The 18,148-nt window shown below is 41.5% G+C and overlaps 1 protein-coding gene across 1 annotated transcript in view; it reads left to right on the top strand.

Moving 5' to 3' along the window:
* GPC4 (glypican 4) overlaps positions 1 to 14,953 on the top strand; it is a 107,491-nt gene extending 92,538 nt beyond the window's left edge. Inside the window, exons 4-9 of the mRNA XM_061136041.1 lie at positions 5,352 to 5,517; positions 10,643 to 10,773; positions 10,858 to 11,004; positions 11,692 to 11,828; positions 12,210 to 12,385; positions 12,491 to 14,953. Coding sequence (XP_060992024.1) covers positions 5,352 to 5,517; positions 10,643 to 10,773; positions 10,858 to 11,004; positions 11,692 to 11,828; positions 12,210 to 12,385; positions 12,491 to 12,693 — 960 coding nt within the window. The 3' untranslated portion in view covers positions 12,694 to 14,953. The remainder of the gene's footprint in view (positions 1 to 5,351; positions 5,518 to 10,642; positions 10,774 to 10,857; positions 11,005 to 11,691; positions 11,829 to 12,209; positions 12,386 to 12,490) is intronic.
* The last annotated feature ends 3,195 nt before the right edge of the window (positions 14,954 to 18,148 follow it).

Below are 18,148 nucleotides of genomic sequence, written 5' to 3'. Positions count from 1 at the left end.
ATAGTCAGTCTTGAGGATTTCATAAGGCTTGTAAATTGGCTATTAATATATTGTCATTATGCTCAGTAGCTCAAATTGATTTTGATTTGCATTAATAAATATTGAGTCCAGATGATGTTCCCTTTCTTTTAGGTCCCCCAAAGTAAACAAACTAAGCCATCCCATTCGTCTATAAATAATGTCCAAAACTTGTTCTTATGCTCAGCCAGTAAAGAATCCACCTGCAATGTGGGAGACCTGGGTTCGATCTGAGGGTTGGGAAGATCCCCTGGAGAAGGGCATGGCAACCCACTCCAGTATTCTTGCCTGGAGAATCCGCATGAAAAGAGGAGTCTGATGGGCTACAGCCCATGGGGTCACAAAGAGTTGGACATGACTGAGCGACTAAACACATGCAAATAATATGTCATGTTCTAGCAGAGACCGATCATCTCTGCTACATTTGGCTGCTAGTTTTTCAAAATGTGAAAACTTTGGCAAAATATATATTATTTTTGGTTTTGTTCAAGTAGCTTCTTTTCTCTCCATGTCTACCAGTGTTTACTTGAGCTTTTGAGTTCTTTGTATCTCTACTGCTGGTGAATATTTTCTTTCTCACCCTGTAGCACCTTGAAGCATTCTGAAGATATAGCATTGAGTGCATGAGTCATTAATCTTTGTTAAAAACTATGTCATCTCATCCATAGTGTCCAGTCATACACTGTCCCATGTAGAACAGTTGCATCCTAACTTGCTCTCCCACCTTAAAAGCTGGTGAATAAATTTGAAGCCTGCAAATTCTCGTTAGAAAATATCCAGCCCCAGAGCTGAGATAGTCACTGTGTGTGGATACCCTATGCTAAATCATGGAGCTGTGGAGAAGGGCCAGCCCCATGGGCTTCCCTCAAGGTTCCTATGTAATCTGTTACTCAAAATATACACATTAAGGAAATTCAATGTACCTGCTCCCAGACAAAACTGCCCGAGTTCAAATCTTGGCCATTTACTGGAAGATCTTGCGTCTATTCCTTAATCTCTTTGGGCCTCTGCTTCCTCGTCTGTGAAATGAGATAATATTCATCTCCTATGATTATTTTGAATCTTAAATAAGTTAATACGCATAAAGTACTTTGAATGGAACCTGGCACACATAGTAAGTACTCAATATCATATAAATCTGTGAAATCCAATAAAAGGTATCAGAAAATGAATTCTGACATTGAAGAAAATATTTTTCTCTTGAATGTTTACACCTCAATCTTCATGATCATGGTGGTTTAGTTGCTAAGTGCTGTCCGACTCTTGCTGACCCCATGGACTGTAGCCTCAGGCTCCTCTGTCCATGGGATTCTCCAGGCAAGAATAGTGGAGTGGGTTGCCATTTCCTTCTCCAGGGAATCTTCTGACCCAGGGATTGAACCCAGGTCCTCCTGCATTGCAGGCAGATTCTTTACCAACTAAGCTACGAGGGAAGTCCAACATAGAAATTGAATTAACCATTCTCTCTGAGACCTCTAACCCATTCTTTATGTAAGTGGTTCAGAGCAGGAAGAGAGGACTGTATAGTTTTCTTGTTCTTTCCAAATATCATTTTGAGAAATAACTATTAACTGCTAAGAGAGGTCTGAAATATCTGACTTTTATAAAAGCCATCATGACTAACTCCCACCCAACTCCTACCCCAGCTCCAGGGATTCTGGAAGCCACAGGTGGACCCAAGAGACCCTTCTAAATAAAAATAAAACATATCAAATGTTAGTCAAGAGCTGTGACCCAAAGGAATAATCAGATTGATCATTTTAAGTGGCATGCCATGCCATAGAGAATCAGTACATAAGTGAGGATTAAAGAAAGATCTTAGAGTATGGTTACCCCTTTTGTTAATCCCCACGTGGCATGATCTACCACTCAGCCTTGGGTCTTCTGGAGTAAATTACTTCAGTAAGTAAGTTCTTTGAGGACTTCAGAGGAGTAATTGATTTTGAGTGTTATAAGGGAGTAGAATGTGAATGAAGTTGATTTTATATTCAAAATTAATAAATCCCCAGAACAAAGTATGACTTAGTCCACTGTTAAGTCTGCCTATGGGTGAAAGGTTTGCCCTTGGAATCTTGGCAAGACCATTGAGAGCTTGTAAGGGAGCATGGTAGTCTAGAGTCAAAAAGTAGAGCTTGTCCTTGTACTCTGGATTCACCATCCTGAGCTTGGTCAGGTCAGTGAGAGTGGGGACCCAGCACCTGAGGTGGGGTGGTTTTATCACTTCTTCTGGGGGCACTTCTTTTGGGGGAATGAGCATTGCAGGGGATCCCTGTTTCTGTAGTTCTCATGACTGTTTTAAAAGCCTTTGTCTTTTACTGGGGCCTCATCCCACACAAGGTGTTTATTTCCCAGGTTCTGAATTCCCTTCATGTACAATACTGCATGGTGGTCTCAGTAGTGGTTGGAAGAGGAAAGACAGATTTTCTCTAACTTTGGTGTTTCAAATGTCCGTTCTCATCCTAGCTTTCTTATAATTTCCCCGTCTGTCTTCTCAGTCTGGTATTTAGTGTTTCCATAGCATGTTATAGCTGAGTTACTTGTGATCATTTTTAGTAGTTACAGAACAAATCATGTGCAGAACGTGAGCCATTACTTAAAGTATGAAATGGAAAACCTCTGCCAAACCCAGCTTCATAATCTTCCTTTCATAAAACTCTACTGTGTCACTTGGTTTGATCTCTCTTTTTAAAACTTCAGCCTCCATCAGCCTATTTAAGGAAAGGACAGTACTACAAGGCCTACTGCCTAAATGATTTAGCTTATAGTTGAACCAAGGATACAGTGAACCCATCCTAGAGTTAAAAAAGAAAGAAGGGGAAAAGGACCTCTTTGACCAAAGTGTTTCTTGAGCACGGTTACGGAGTATAAATTTTTGCCTATTTACTAATGGTCTATACCATTTCGAAATTTCTTTTGTGTTTTCTATAGTCTAGAAATTCCTACTTGCCTTGCTACCTAATCAGAAATGCATTCCAGAAAAATCTCTGGCCCAGTAACTACTTGTTGACATTTTAACTCTTTTTACATTGTTTTCTGCTACAAGTCCTTTTTTTCCTAATAAGCATTGTAATGAAAAAATGTCATGCACTAGCCTGCTTTTCACAAGACATTTTTTTATAATAACTCTTTACCTCTCCAAAATGCCGTTTTAGCAGTCTCACCAGTGTGGAACCTAATTAAAGATCAGAAAACAAGCAATGTTTAACATTTAAGTTTCATATTATTTTCTTTAAAGAGGCAGCAGCACATGACAGATGTGGGAAATGATTTCAGTGTTTGCTAAGGTGCAGTGCTAGAGTCAGATGCAGTGAAGTGGCTGTCCACAAGTCAAGTGTTCTCTCTGGCTTTGGTTTTTTCGTCTATTAAATGTGAGAGCTATACTCAGTTATCTCTAGGGTCTCTTCCAACTCTAAGACTTCTATGATTCTCTGACCACCTCCTCTCCTCCCTCCAGGCTTGTTTGTTCCTCTGTCAAATGAGAGGGTGAGAAAGTATCAAAGTCCTAAGTCTCTGTAACTTTAAAGGCATGCTCTTGTTTTCTTGTCCAGAAAACCTAGCTTTCCAGCATGGCTATTCCTTAAGGGTATTGGTTAGCCAAGATTTTACTGTACATTAATACGTGGTTAAAAGGACCCATTTAGTGCCTAGGAAAACATTTGGCACTGGTTAAAACTGTGGAAAAGTCCTAATTCTTCCTAGGGAGCCTTGACATCAGTGTATACAGTTACATCCTGTTGGACAGTCGTCCCCCTTTACACTTGAGTTCTGTTTGAGATAAGAGAGTGTGTGTGTACATCAGATAGGAGCCTAACAGTGTGAAGTTTTTCTCCTGACAGTGTTAATCCCCCATTCCTGTTCCTAAGGCTACTGTTGATAAGTGGTATCCAAAGTTACACTCCAGAGCAGGTGAAGTGCACTGCTGCACTGCCTGTGTCCCAGCATCTGTCCCCTGCGGTGGTATCTGCTTTCACAAGTGTGTTTGCAGAACTGGTTGGTACTGATAGAGAGGAATGCAGTAATCCTCTGATACTGACTCCAAAAGGGGAGGGTGGGGCCGAGAGACTGAGAAGACCGGACCTCTTGGGGAGCTGCCAGCTCGTGATCCTGGCCATGATCCTTTCTAAGCATTGATGGAAATGAGTGACAGGGTGGGATCAGCTCTTCTATGCCCAGACAGTTGCATCCTATAGAAGTAGAAAGATGAAACTAAGTCTCTATCTGCAGAGGCCCGTCAGGCTCCATCCGATTTCGGTGCCACCTTCATCCTTGCTGCTTCCCTCGCTCATGAACTTTTAGTAGCTCTCTGTGTCCTGCCATATGGTGTCGTTTCTGCCTGGTGTCCAAGCCCCTTAATAGCCTGGCCACATACACAGTCTGTCCTATACGCAGGCAACTTTATTTCCCAGAATTCCTTAACCCCACCCACAGTCTGCTCCGTACTATCTATGCTTTTGTTGATTTCACTCTCCCTTCCTTAACTGCAGTATTCTCCCTTCATTTGATCATTTCAATCTAAACCGCTTATGATCAGCAGATGCAAACTGTTGTACATAGAATGGATAAACCACAAGGTCCTATTGTATGGCATAGGGAACTCTATTCAACATCCTGTTCTAAAACATAATGGAAAAGAATCTGAAAAATATAAATATATGCACAACTGAGTTCCGCTACTGTACAACAGAAATGAAGCACGGCGTGGTAAATCAACTATACATCAATAAAATTTAAGGTATAAATAAATCAACCCCTTCTTCAGAATGTAACTAAGTCCCACATCTTCTCTCAAGTGGGCCCTGAGCACTCCATGCTGCTCCCAAGCCTCAGACAGCCTTCACATAACCCCAAATTCAAATTTATTCATATTCTTCCATGTAGGATACATCCGTTTTGCCTTCTGTGCAGCTATGGGCCCAGAAAGGAGTACGCACGAGCTACCCTTCTAAACCTTGACAGGGGGCTTATATTTGAAAGGGCGGTCTAGCAGTTTGAAAAGAAGACATGCTCAGATTACAGTCTGGCATGGCACACCCAGTGATGGCCATCTAAAATGAGTGGGAATAGTTGAATGTGTGTGTGTCATATACAGCTGAGTTGCTGAATGTTCATTCCTACTTCCCCATGCCTTCCTAGCATACCCTTTTTCTTTATGTAATCTTGCTGTAATTCACCTCTGCAGTAAGCCCGCCAGGCCATGCTACATGTGATCCATTGTGACTCACACGTGAAATTCATGGCCAAGCCTTCAAAGTCAAGTTGATAGATTTGCAATAGATATGCAGTTGCTGTCTCTATCTTGGCCCCACCATTGTCTGTTTCTTCTCCCAAATTAGGTGAATCCCACCGCCCAGTGTACCCACGCCCTGGTGAAGATGATGTACTGCTCCCACTGCCAAGGTCTCGTGACTGTGAAACCCTGTTACAACTATTGCTCCAACATCATGAGAGGCTGTTTGGCCAACCAAGGGGATCTTGATCTCGAGTGGAACAATTTCATAGGTGAGCAGGTGATTAATGTTTTTGTGTCACTCCCGGGCTTCCCAGGTGGCCCTCTGGTAAATAACTCACCTGCCAATGCAGGAGACATGGATTCGACCCCTGAGTTGGGAAGATCTCCTGGAGGAGGGCATGGTAACCCACTTCAGTATTCTTGCCTGGAGAATCCCATGGACAGAGGAGCCTTGTGGGCTACAGTCCATGGGGTTGCCAAAAGTCAGACACGACTGGGCAACTAAGCACCCACGCACGTACATCACCTATTAGGGATAGCTCACCTTCCAGCAACAAGAAATGTTTTGTTTTTTAATTAAAAAAGATTTTTTTTTTTTTTGGCTGTGCTACTTGGCTTGTGGGATCTTAGTTACATGACCAGGGATTGAGCCCTTAGCCCCAGCAGTGAAAGTGCCAAGTCCTGCCCACTGGACCAGCAGGGAATTCCCCAAGGGATGTTTTCATTGTCAGTGATGGAATTTCTGTTCATTATATAGTGATTCCCGGAGTTCTGATGGTACTTACCACTCTACGAGTAAATGTTCCTTTGAACTAATGGTGGCATTTCTGAAGACAGTGGACACCAAGCAAATACCAATTTTCAGTAATGAGAAAGTGCCTTTTTGACATTTTCCCCCAAAGATTAGTTTTAGTTCTACATCATAGGCTTATATCCATGTAAACACTGGAGTGCAGCCATCACTGACCTGTGGAAGGAGCTTTTCAAATGTTATATTTGTGACATTGCAACTGAAACTTCTGCATACCTGCCAGATACCACTTAGATATTTGGATCAAGTGCAATCTGACTGTGGAAATTTAGCGGTTATATTTCTATAGAGGATTTAACAACCATAGACTGCTCTGGTGAGAATGGAAGGACTTTTGCCCTGAGAATTTCAGAGGTCAGTGTTCTCACCTACAACTTAAAACCTAGAAAACCTATTACTAGAACCCAGACAGTGATGGAAGTGACCTAGCCAGTTTCCAAGAGGGTTAAGTATGATTTGTGGGAAATGACAAATTAGGGATAATTGAAATATCCAGTCATCAACTCCCTGGATGCCTGCTTAATGCATATGGGAATCCTGGAATGTTAGTGGCAGGGGTTGAAGCTGCTATCTGTGTGGCTGCACACACAGACAATCAGTACCCCAAAACAAACTCCCTCCCATCCCCCAGTTGCATTTGCATAATTGCAAATTTTGAGTGTCTTTGTCAGCACCTATTTTTCACTTATTTGTCCACATCAAGGGCACAGGTATGCAATTTGCTGAGGGTTTTTTGTGGGGAGGGGGGAATAGGGGGATTTGAGCTGGGGAATGCTTTTTAGTCTGCATGAGATCTAATTATATTAACTCTGAAAGTGCATCAATAAATTGGCTTCAACAGATTCTTGAGAATACTGACACAAGGAAAAAAAGATGTGAATATTAAAACACCACAGCACAATTGTAGGCTAAATAGTTCAAAGCTAGAAGACCTGAAAAAAGTCCACACACAGAAAAGCAGAATCCCATGAAAGAGAAGGCCTAAGACCAGACACACACACACACCAGTGGCACATCATGCCCAGAAAGAAGCATGGGAGAAATTGTTACTTGAAGATATGTCCAAATCTAAATTAAAGTTGATATACTTTTTTCTTTTCTTTCTTTTTTACTCGCCTTCTCACCTCTACCCATAAATGTCATGTTTGCGATTCACTTTTGCTTAATTCATTTTTAAGAAACAAGATGGTTTACCTTTTCACTTTTCCCTGTAACATCTAATGCACTAGTTCTCTGGGCAAAGCAGTAACACTTGCACACAGTGATCTAGGTTGGCTAACTTTTCTACAGGCACATCATGAATAATGTACATTATTCTGTTATTCTGACATGTCTTGGAGAAAGTATAAGCATAAATTTGTCTTAAAATACAAATTCTAGGGACTCCCCTGTTGGTCCAGTGGCTAAGACTCTGAGCTTTTAATGCTGGGGCCCTGGGTTTGATCCCTGATTGGGGAACTAGATCCCACATGTCACAACTAAGACCCTATGCAGCCAAATAAATTAGTAAAAATAAACATTTAAAAAAGCAAATTCTATATATTTTTCCAAGAGCTTGCAGGTCCATATCAAAACCATACTCTGGCTTCCTTAATTTACATCTTCAGCCACTTACTGTAAATCAAGGAGGACTTCCATGGCTGCTATTCTTGCTGTGTGTTTTACAAATTACATTTGATATCTTCAGAAACAAAATCAAACTCAAGTGGAAATTGGTGGGATTTCAGAATCATTTTCCTCATTTATTTTAAATTATATTTTTTTGGAGGGAGGAGGAATATAATTCTATCTAAACTGCATTTTTAATGGGTATTTTATCCTTTATTTTTAATAAGCTGATATAAAAGGCCAAGAGTAACAGACATTGTTAATCTCCAGTGCTTTTTCATGGATTTTCACAAGGGTTTAATTAATTTGCTCTGTGGTTGTCGAATTCAGCCCCAATTTACATGCCTGTGCCATAAGTTCAGTGTTGTTTTTTTTTTTTTTCTTCACAAGGAATTTTTCCTCCTTTAAATGACTGCAGTTAATGAATGGTCAATGGCATTTTCCCCCTGCTTATTTAAATCAGATCATGGGGTTAAGTTGGAAAACTGCCTTTTGTTCATCCAGTCTGGTCGTGAGACTAAAGATGTGGGGTCATGATTATCAGCAGCCCAGACCAAAAGGAATCACTTTTTCTTGTGAGAAGGGGCTGCTTTGTTGCAGGGTGGGAGGGAGCTGTCATGAACACTGAAATGCTGCAGTCGGACTAGAACCTTTAAAGAGACTAAGGATGAGTTTTTCAAACCTGCTTTTCCTCTATGCCCTCCTCTCTCTCTTGAACTGCACCTATTAAACTGTCACCCACCTTGATAAAGGTGGATCCAAATAGTTAAAACACCTTGGACTTGGTTTCTGAGCAGTTATAGGAAACCCTCTTTTTGAAAAATAGTGCCCCCACAACAAAAGTCAATTTCTGGAGAATCATAAATTATGTGTAGGTGCAACTTGCTCTCCGTCATATACTACCATTGTGCTAACATTCATTTGACTCCCAGCCAACCTTATTCACATCACATGTCGCTGCCATTGGGAATTTAGTATAAGGGGGTGGAATTGCTGGCTAGGCCATCAGCTAGTTCCTGGCACGAGGCAGGAGCTGGTCAGCTGTCCCCCAAAGGGAGACCTGCAGCCTAGATTCATCAGAAGCAATGACACTGGATCTGACATCATCAGATCATGGAGGCGCCCAGTGGATGGCTTAGCAGGACCTGTCCCAGGACTGAGCAGGGACTTTGGTTTCTGGGCTGCAGGCTCTGGGCAAAACACAGCCTCACTCACATTCTTCAGCGACACCACACATTCTTCAGCGACACCACACGCAGTGCTGGTATGACAATTCTAGCCCCACTCCCTTCTCAAGCCCTTGTGCATGGCCAGCCGACCTGGAGTTGACAGAGACGCCAAACAGCCAGAAGAATCGGGGTTTATGTTCCCTTTCACGAGCACGTTCGTGATCTGGCCTTTCCTCACCACTAGGGAAATAAGTAGTGATGGGATGCACTGTATGTAAACCTCTGTATTTGGGATTTTTCTCTGGAGCTGGTGACTTCTTGGCTCTGAGGGTTTGTGCTCTGCAGACATGGTGGTGCTGATGCTTTGACAACGATGAACACGTTTAGGTTGTGCTCTACTTGTTTACAGGACTCCCCTTTCACTAGCACATCAAACGCATTTTTCCTCTCCTGGAAGAATGGTATATTCATGCCAGCAGGCTTTCCTTAGAGGTTGGGAGTGTCAGTTTTGGTGATTACCACAACGTGACCTAAAACTTCACTCATGATGACTTTCCCCCCAAATGTGCATTGCTCGGAAGTCTACTCGTGGTTTGTGACATTGGAATTTTGGTTGAGAGAAATGAGCTCGAGCTTTAAAATGTTGGGTCACATTCGTTCTTGGGGGAGGTGAAAGGTTGCTGACCACCTATGAGCTTAGGTAGAAGTTCAGCTGTGACCTATGCTTTGAGAGGGACACACTCTGTTCTAGAACCTTGCCCTTCTTTCCGGCAGCCGTCCTTAGACTACCCGAAGGCTGTGGAGTATGTGGGCCTAACTCTCCTTTAAGGGGAAAGAGCACATGGAAAAGTTCACTGCTTGCCATAAATGAGGCATCCTTTTTCTTATTTGGAGATGACCTTTCCAGTTTCTTCTAATTTTGCACAATAAGTATCAGGAAAAACTACTAACTAAACCCAAGAACCATGGATGACAAGAAAACCAGTATAGGGGGTGTTTTTCTTTAAGAGATTCAACATGTCCTAAAAAATTCTAGACTTTTCCAAAATGTAGAAATGATTTGCTGAGTAATTAGTGAAGACACACATTGTAAACACAGATTTTGTGCCTTGTCTCTGTTTTTTTCATTTGGATAAAAAGTGGCACATGTTTTTTGCTTTAAAATAACTCTGGACCCTTGTATTTGAAATTGGAAGTTTATCTTAATACAAAAATTGTATTTTACAAAATGCCATTATTTCTAAAGTCCTTAGAATTCCTATGGAGGCGCCTAGAATTCCTAGGAACACTTTCATTTATATTGTCTAACTGTGTACCCAAGCATCTGAAAGGGTTTCATTTAAAAAATGAAAGAAAGGAATTGATATGCCAGGATTTGAGCTGATTTATGTTTTTGAGTCTTGTAAATTGAACATGAAATGGGAAGAGTCGTGGAAATCCCTGGGCGAGCCGGCATGTTATTCTGCTCCCAGCCTTAGGTGTGTCAGGCAGGAGCTAGGTCAGAGCTATGCAGTGACAGCCACTGATACGTGGAGGGATGAATTAGCAGTGTAATAGAATGTTCCCAATTGTGTTTTCTTGCTGGGGAATAAAGTCTTCATCTGGCAATTTCCCACTCTAGAGAGCGGGTGGTATATAGCGACTGAATGCAGTTTTGTGTCATAGAAAAAGATACAAAAGCATGAATTAATCCCCCTCCAACACCCCCCACCAAGGGAAACAGACCGTAAAATAATCAGACTGATCACTCAAGGGCAAGCTAATGATTCACTTTGCTGCATTGTTCTACCCCAAACCTCATGTTAGATGCTATGCTGATGGTGGCCGAGAGGCTGGAGGGCCCTTTCAACATTGAGTCGGTCATGGATCCCATCGACGTGAAGATTTCAGATGCTATTATGAACATGCAGGAGAACAGTGTGCAGGTATCTCAGAAGGTAAGGAAGGCAGGTCCTGGATTGGAGAGGCGGGGCCCACTCTAGCCTGCTATGCCTCACGTGGCCACATTTATGCCCATGCAGGTTTTCCAGGGATGCGGACCCCCCAAGCCCCTCCCAGCCGGTCGGATATCCCGTTCCATCTCAGAAGGCACCTTCAGTGCCCGCTTCAGGCCCTTCCATCCCGAGGAGCGCCCCACCACAGCAGCTGGCACCAGTTTGGACCGATTGGTGAGCCCTGGGGCAGGAATGGCTGTGTTTAATGGCAAAAAACTGAAAACATTTGCTCAAAATATAGTTTGATTTGGAGGATTCCAAGCACGGGGTCTTTTCAGGTGAAACTTTTCCAGCAAATTGCACAGGGATGTCAGTGAACCAGCTTCTCTGATGTCCTCACTCAGACAGTTCATCCATAGAGCTAGAAAGTGGGGTGCTCTGAGGCTTATCTGAACACCTACCTTTTATGTCACAGTGAGGCTAACTCATAGGCTGGATCCTGAGTCATCAAAGCCCTGCAAGCAGATACTGTGTTTTTCCAGTGTATCTCTGGGGCTGGGACCTGGTAGGCCCCAGATGGTAGCTCTAATGAAGAACAGGAAGGATCAGTGGGTGTAGGCACTAGGCAGCTGTTTTTTTTAAATGGCAACTTAATTCAGAGCTTGAATTTCACCTGTTAATTCTTTTGGTGATTTTATACATTTTACAGAGAAGTACTGGGGCAACCAGTGAGGTCGTTCAGGTTTTCCCACAAAATGGTGTGGGAAAACCTGAACGAATTTTTGGCCAAGTCAAAATCTGCATTTTTTTTCTTCAGACTACAGAGAGACTCTGGAGATACTTTTGACATGATCTGAAGGCACATCTGTAGGTAGTTTTGGGTTTTTACAGAGGTGTTTTTTTTTTCTCTCTCTCAATGAGGTTACTGATGTCAAGGAGAAATTGAAGCAGGCCAAGAAGTTCTGGTCCTCTCTTCCTAGCAATGTCTGCAACGATGAGAGGATGGCTGCAGGGAATGGCAATGAGGATGACTGCTGGAATGGAAAAGGCAAAAGCAGGTGAGCCATCACTGGGCAAGTGTTCAGTTTCTCCCTACACACCTGGGGAACTTTCAGAGAAGGTTTGCTTGGTTGTTTCATCAAGGCATGTGAAGCCTTTCACAAGCAGGGGGCAACAACATGGAACATTTCTAGGCATTCTTAGGAATTGGCGTAGAAGTGTCGGGAAGGCCCCCAGCTACTTGCAGAGAGTCTCAGGGCAAAGGTTTGTGCCTGTGGTTCTATGATAGCGTTACTGCTGCAATCAAGGATTGAGTTGTTCTAATAGTGTCATTATTTTTCACTGCTAGTGGCAAATACTAGAACCTAGCAAGAATCTTTGCCGATCTTCAGCAGCTTTTGTTTTACTGATCCTCTTAACGAGGTCATTTCTCATTACAGGTACTTGTTTGCTGTGACAGGAAATGGTCTAGCCAACCAGGGCAATAATCCAGAGGTCCAGGTTGACACCAGCAAACCGGACATACTGATCCTTCGTCAAGTCATGGCTCTTCGAGTTATGACCAGTAAGATGAAGAATGCTTACAATGGGAATGATGTGGACTTCTTTGATATCAGTAAGAATGTGTGCTTCTAAAGAACAAATTGTTTTATGTTTGTTTGTACACCTTGAGATGAGAAAGAGCAGAATAAACATTCCCTTTTTTTCCCCAAAAAAATAGGTGACGAAAGCAGTGGAGAAGGAAGTGGTAGTGGATGTGAGTCTCAGCAGTGTCCTTCGGAGTTTGAATATAATGCAACTGACCACTCTGGGAAGAGTGCCAATGATAAAGCCAGCAGCGCTGGGGTCCCCGCTGGGGCCTGGCCCTACCTCCTCACTGCCTTCTGCATCTTATCCCTGGTTATGCAGAGAGAGTGGAGATAATTCTCAACCTTAGAGAACAAGTGTTCATCGTCAGTTACAAAGGCACTGGTTATCACTTTTATACCATCCTAGTGACTTTGCTTTTTAAATGAATGGACAACAATGTACAGTTTTTACTATGTGGCCACTGGTTTAAAAGATGCTGACTTTGTTTTTTCATTCAGTTTTGTGGGAGAAGGGGACTTGTACGTAAGGTCAGTCTGGCCTCCTCAGAATCATGTTAAATGTGGCTAACAGTGTAGGTACAGAACTGTAGTTAGTTGTGCATTTGTGATTTTTATCACTCTGTTTGTTTTCTTTCTGTTTGTGGGTTTTTTTTTTTCCTTTCAATATGATCTCACCTTGTTTCTTACAAGAAAACCAGGGTCCTTTCTTGGCATGTAACATGTACGTATTTCTGAAATATTAAATAGCTGTACAGAAGCAGGTTTTATTTATCACGTTATCTTATTAAAAGAAAAAGCCCAACAAGCAGTAAAATTGCCATCTATCCCTGTTGTTTTAGTTGCCTTATCTGGAGAGAAGAGGAGGCGTTGTATTTTTTTTTTTTTCTGCAATGTGAAGGCACAAGAGGGCTTCTAAGCCACTTGTCAGGTTGTGTTCAGGCATCAATTCAAGAAGAAGGTTATACTTCATTTATAGCTGGTGACTGGAAGAGGCTGCAGACTACCCATTTTGGTTGAGTTGGGTTGTATAAACTTCAATCACAGATCAGTCCATTTCTGGAAGCCGCTTATCCATCTAGAAGATTCTTGATCTCCCTTGAAAGATATAAGGCATTCAGGGTATCCCAGGGTATCACACTTAATTTGAGGGTGGGTTTGGTTTGGTGTTTTGTTTTTTTTTTTTCTTAATAGAGGCAAGTTAGCAAGCCACTGTGCTGGTCTTTGTGTCCACACTTGACCCACTTTGACAAGATCAGGTGTGTTGAGGGTGGTATGGCCATAGACCACCCTCTTTGAACTGATATCCCACCAGCAGAAGTAAGTGTCTAGCAATCTCACTAGGTCCCTCTTGTTCCAGATTCCAAACCTAATCATAGCCGTCTGGGGGGCTAGCCAGAATTGGGGTATACAGCCTGGGTTCAGGCAGTAAGTATCAATACTCAAGCAAAGTTTTTGTCCGTGCATGTGTAATTTGCATTTATTTGGTTTTGGATCCCAGTGTTTTGTTTTGTTTTTTAAAAAAGATTCTAAGGTGTCTTATTGAGTCTTTTTCTTGCCCAGCCCTGCCCCATATGAAAGCCAAAGGTCTTGCCATGGATCACAGCTGTGTGCTACCCTATCAGCCAAGCACCCCAGTTGGGGAGCTCTGAGTGTCCAGATTTTTCTTCTCATGTTGTTGGGCGTTTGGGGGGGCAGGGAGGAATGGGAGTAGGTAAAACTGAGAAGAACACATCTTCGGGGCGCCCTTTAACCACGCAGGTGAACTGACAAAGGCCATTGACTCTTGTCCCAAACCAAAGAGTAACCACTGCCTTGGCCCCTTTGGGGCTGTTTCCTTGTGTCTTTACCAAATGACAGCTCATAAAACTGTGAGAATGTAACAAATCACATTAAAAGGAGTTCCAGAAGTCTTCAGAAAGAATCAAACTCTGCAAAGGCTCTTCTTGCTTTAGACAGCCATTCAGATCCCAACCAATTCCCCAAAAGCTGAAACCCACAGAGAGGTTGTTTGTGTTATTGTTCAATCTTCAGTTATAAGAGTAATTCTCTATTTTTATATTGAAACGTAATTACTTGATAGCTCAGGGTCTACATTTCATTCAGCTTTTTACACCAAATTCTGCAGAATGGACAAAATGGAATATTGGGGCTGTTATAAACAGAGGCTTAATTTTATTAGAAGTAGCCAGTTATTTATTAAAGCATGATGTTAATAAAATAGGCATATTCTGGCTCATGTGTATAAGTTTTGTTTCTTTTAAACAAATCACAGAAGACGTAAAATTGAGAAGGCGCTCCATTTATGTATGAGGAAAAATTGATTGTAAATAGCTAAGCTGCCTTGTGAGAACTTGGAAAATGTGCTGATACTTAGTAACTACCTCAGTTGTGAGGAATTTCCTTTTTAGCTTAGACTGCTATTACTTTTACTTGGTAGAAATCAATCTGGTCTCCAAAATGTGGCTCAGAGAGTTATCCCCATAGACCTTGTTAGATTGTTTTTAATTTAAAACCTTGAACTCTGCCCAGCTGTTTTCTTTCAGTCAAGTTCTCTAAACCAATAACATTTTCCGAATTAAATATTCTTGAAGGTTCTTCTGGAGTCTAAATGATTTGTTTTCTTTCTTTGCAATTTTTCCTGTTACTCTTTTATTATTTAAATTGTCTCTTGCCTTTGAACTTGAACTATGAAATAAACAAATCATAGATTTTTCCATTCAGGTCTGACTGGATAACTGTTGGCTTCCAACCAGCTGGCAGGCTCACACCCCCACCCTCCCCAAAACAGGAATAAAGGCAAGTTGAATATTTTAAAAATCTTAAGAGTTCAGTATATGAGGTAGAAGGAAAGCTTTGTGAGGAGACCTTACTTTTCCAAAGCCTCAGTTAATAGCATGTGAAGAGTTTGCGCTTTGCAAAGTCATTAATTAATTACTGGTTACTTTCAAACACTTCACTCACTCTGTACCTTAAGAAACATGTTACGACTCTTAGATTGTATTTTATTTCAAAACTAGTCATTAGCACCTGTTATTTTGCTAAAACTGTACAAACAATTGACTTAGATTTTTGAACTTTAGTTTCCTGGCTGTTAGAAGCCTAACAGTATACAAATAATTTTTTTACGAAAATTAAGTTAAATCTTTAAAGTGAAACTTACTGTATATGATTACAAAACCACAATAAAAATAGGTATAGATGGTGCTACACAAAATTCTACTTCCCCTTTTGTGTTGGCAGAATATGTCTATTTGCATAGCTCAAAGGCAGTTGTGTTAATAACAGTGTCTACTACAGGAAGCGTCTGTGTGTGTGTGCACTCGCTCTCAAGCAAAGACCACACTATCAAATACAACTTTCTTTTTGAAATCAAAAAAGCACTGAGAATAATCTTCTAATTAGAACTTAGTAGGAAAAATGTAATTTGGCATTCCATGATATACTCTAAAAATTCAGTTTCTACCTTTAAACTCCTGATTGTTTTCTTTTAAAAATCCTTCTATATATGTGAAAAATACCTGAAAGATAACATGGTAATACAGGAATTCAAGCCCTTCAGTAAAGCTAATGGCCATGTAATAAAAAATGGTTGTCTAATTGAGGTTTTAAGTAGGTTGTATATTGACCAGGTTTGAAAACAAAAACCTGTACTACAGAAGTACGGAGTGAAAGTTTCTATCTTGTTCTTGCATTTATCTGCTCATTATCCCTACACCCTAGATAAACTTATTAGTTATTTCTATATATCTTCTTCCAAAGTTCCTTTATACAAATATAAGCAAATATAAATCAAGATTTTTCTTTTTTGTCTCTTTACCTGAAAGGTAGAATATTATGCCCAATCATCTCATATTTTTTTAGGTTTATCATAACTTTAAAAAATATTGAGAGGAAGAGGAGACCCTAAAGGACTCCTGTTCAAAAGGCATGGCTTCTCTGTGCTACCACAATTTGGATTTTTACTGCATTTTGGCCCAGATTAATCTGAGTAATTTTTCAAGAAATAAACATGGAATTGATGAGGAACAGTTTGGCCCTGTAGTGCTGTAATCCCAGAGTGCACAATTAGGATGCTCTCTGTGCTTCATTAAGGTTCATTTTTGGCACTTTGTTTCCGTATCATCACCAGCAAAGAAGACCTTGGGCAAAGTGATTGGATAGATCTTCTTAAAGCACAGCACATTAATACCACTGTTAATGCTTGGAAATGGTTCAAGAAGGAAATGTCATGCCCTAGAGTGGACTCATATTCTATTAAAGTACTCTTAATGTTTCCTCAAGCTCAAATGCCTTGAAATAGCATCAGCCACCACACAGGAAGGAGATGAGAGTGTTAGGAAAATGTGTAACTAGATTGTCTGGGATACCACATGAATTATCTGTCTAGTGGTCAGGGAATCATTAGGATTTGCACGTGTCCAAGTTCAGTTTTCATGTAAGATTAAGTTTTTACTCATCAGAGTATGAAGTGACTTCTAAATTCAGAAGTAATCAGAGAAATTCCAAAACTCATTTTTCAGCTTGAGGGTCCATGTGTGGGATTAAATGCCCAGTTTTACTCTGCTTTTGATATTTCTTCAAGAAATATTACGAATTCGGGGGGGGGGGGAGCGGGAAGTATAGGATCATTGGAAAGAAGATTTTCATGCATCAATCCTGCCCGGTTCATGCTGATAAAAGGTGAAAGGTATGGCTAAAGAATTGAAGAAACAGCACATGTGTGATGACCCAAGATGCTTTTCTAAAGGGTTCATGGTCTGGGACTTACTTGGCGGTCCAGTGGTTGGGACTCCACACAGGAGGCATGGGTTCAGTCCGTCGTCAGGGAACTAAGATCCCATATGCCTCTTTGGCACAGCCAGAAAAAAGAAAAATCATTAAAGAAAATAAAGGGCTTGTGGTCTAATAGACTTTAATCAAAGTTCCCTGCACTTCGGGGAAGTTTTGCAACAACTTTCTTGCCGTACTATGTGTTGCTGTGTTTCTTACCAGAGAGAGTTGGAAGTCCTGTGTGTTTGTGAGTATAAACAGAGTTGTATCTACACACAGAGGTGCATTTGTGTATTTTCAAAAACCCTGTCACTTAGGGCTGCCTTCTCCCTGCTGGCAGTGGTGTTTGCTTGGGGAACACAGACAAATTTTAATAATAGCCTAAGGGAAACATAATTAGGAAGGTAGGTCTCCTGCCAAGGGGAAAAAAAAATACACTCACAATAAAATGCATTCCAGATAGAATTTCTTAGATTTACCACTGCCTGGGATTTGCTTTTCTGCCTCGCAGTAGACAGCCTCAAGCTGCCCATAACCCTCTCTTCTTGGTGACTTGCTGCATGGGGCAATTTGTGCCAAGTTGGCCAGAAAGAAATAGTCATGGTCAGCGGGTGGCTTTCTGAATACACCCTCGGATCTCAACTCATCTGACTGCAGTTGACTTTAAAAGTCTTTAGTGGCCCTGCTCTCACTTCTCTCTTTTTGTTGTTATTGTTCAGTCACTAAATTGTGTCCGATTCTTTATGACCCCATGGACTGCAGCACACCAGGCTTCCCTGCTCTTGCGCATCTCCCAGAGCTTGCTCATGCTCATGTCGAGTCAGGTGGCCAAAGTATCGGAGCATCAGCTTCAGCGTTGCTCCTTCCCGTGAATATTAAGAGTTGATTTCCTTTAGGATTGACTGGATTGATCTCCTTGCAGTCCAAGGGACTCTCAAGAGTCGTCTACAACACCACAGTTTAAAAGGATCAATTCTTCAGCGCTCAGCCTTCTTTATGGTCCTACTTACATCTGTACA

Source organism: Dama dama, chromosome X (assembly GCF_033118175.1).
Source record: "Dama dama isolate Ldn47 chromosome X, ASM3311817v1, whole genome shotgun sequence".
In the NCBI taxonomy this organism is placed as follows: domain Eukaryota; kingdom Metazoa; phylum Chordata; class Mammalia; order Artiodactyla; family Cervidae; genus Dama; species Dama dama.
This window is presented reverse-complemented; position numbering and strand designations above follow the sequence as displayed.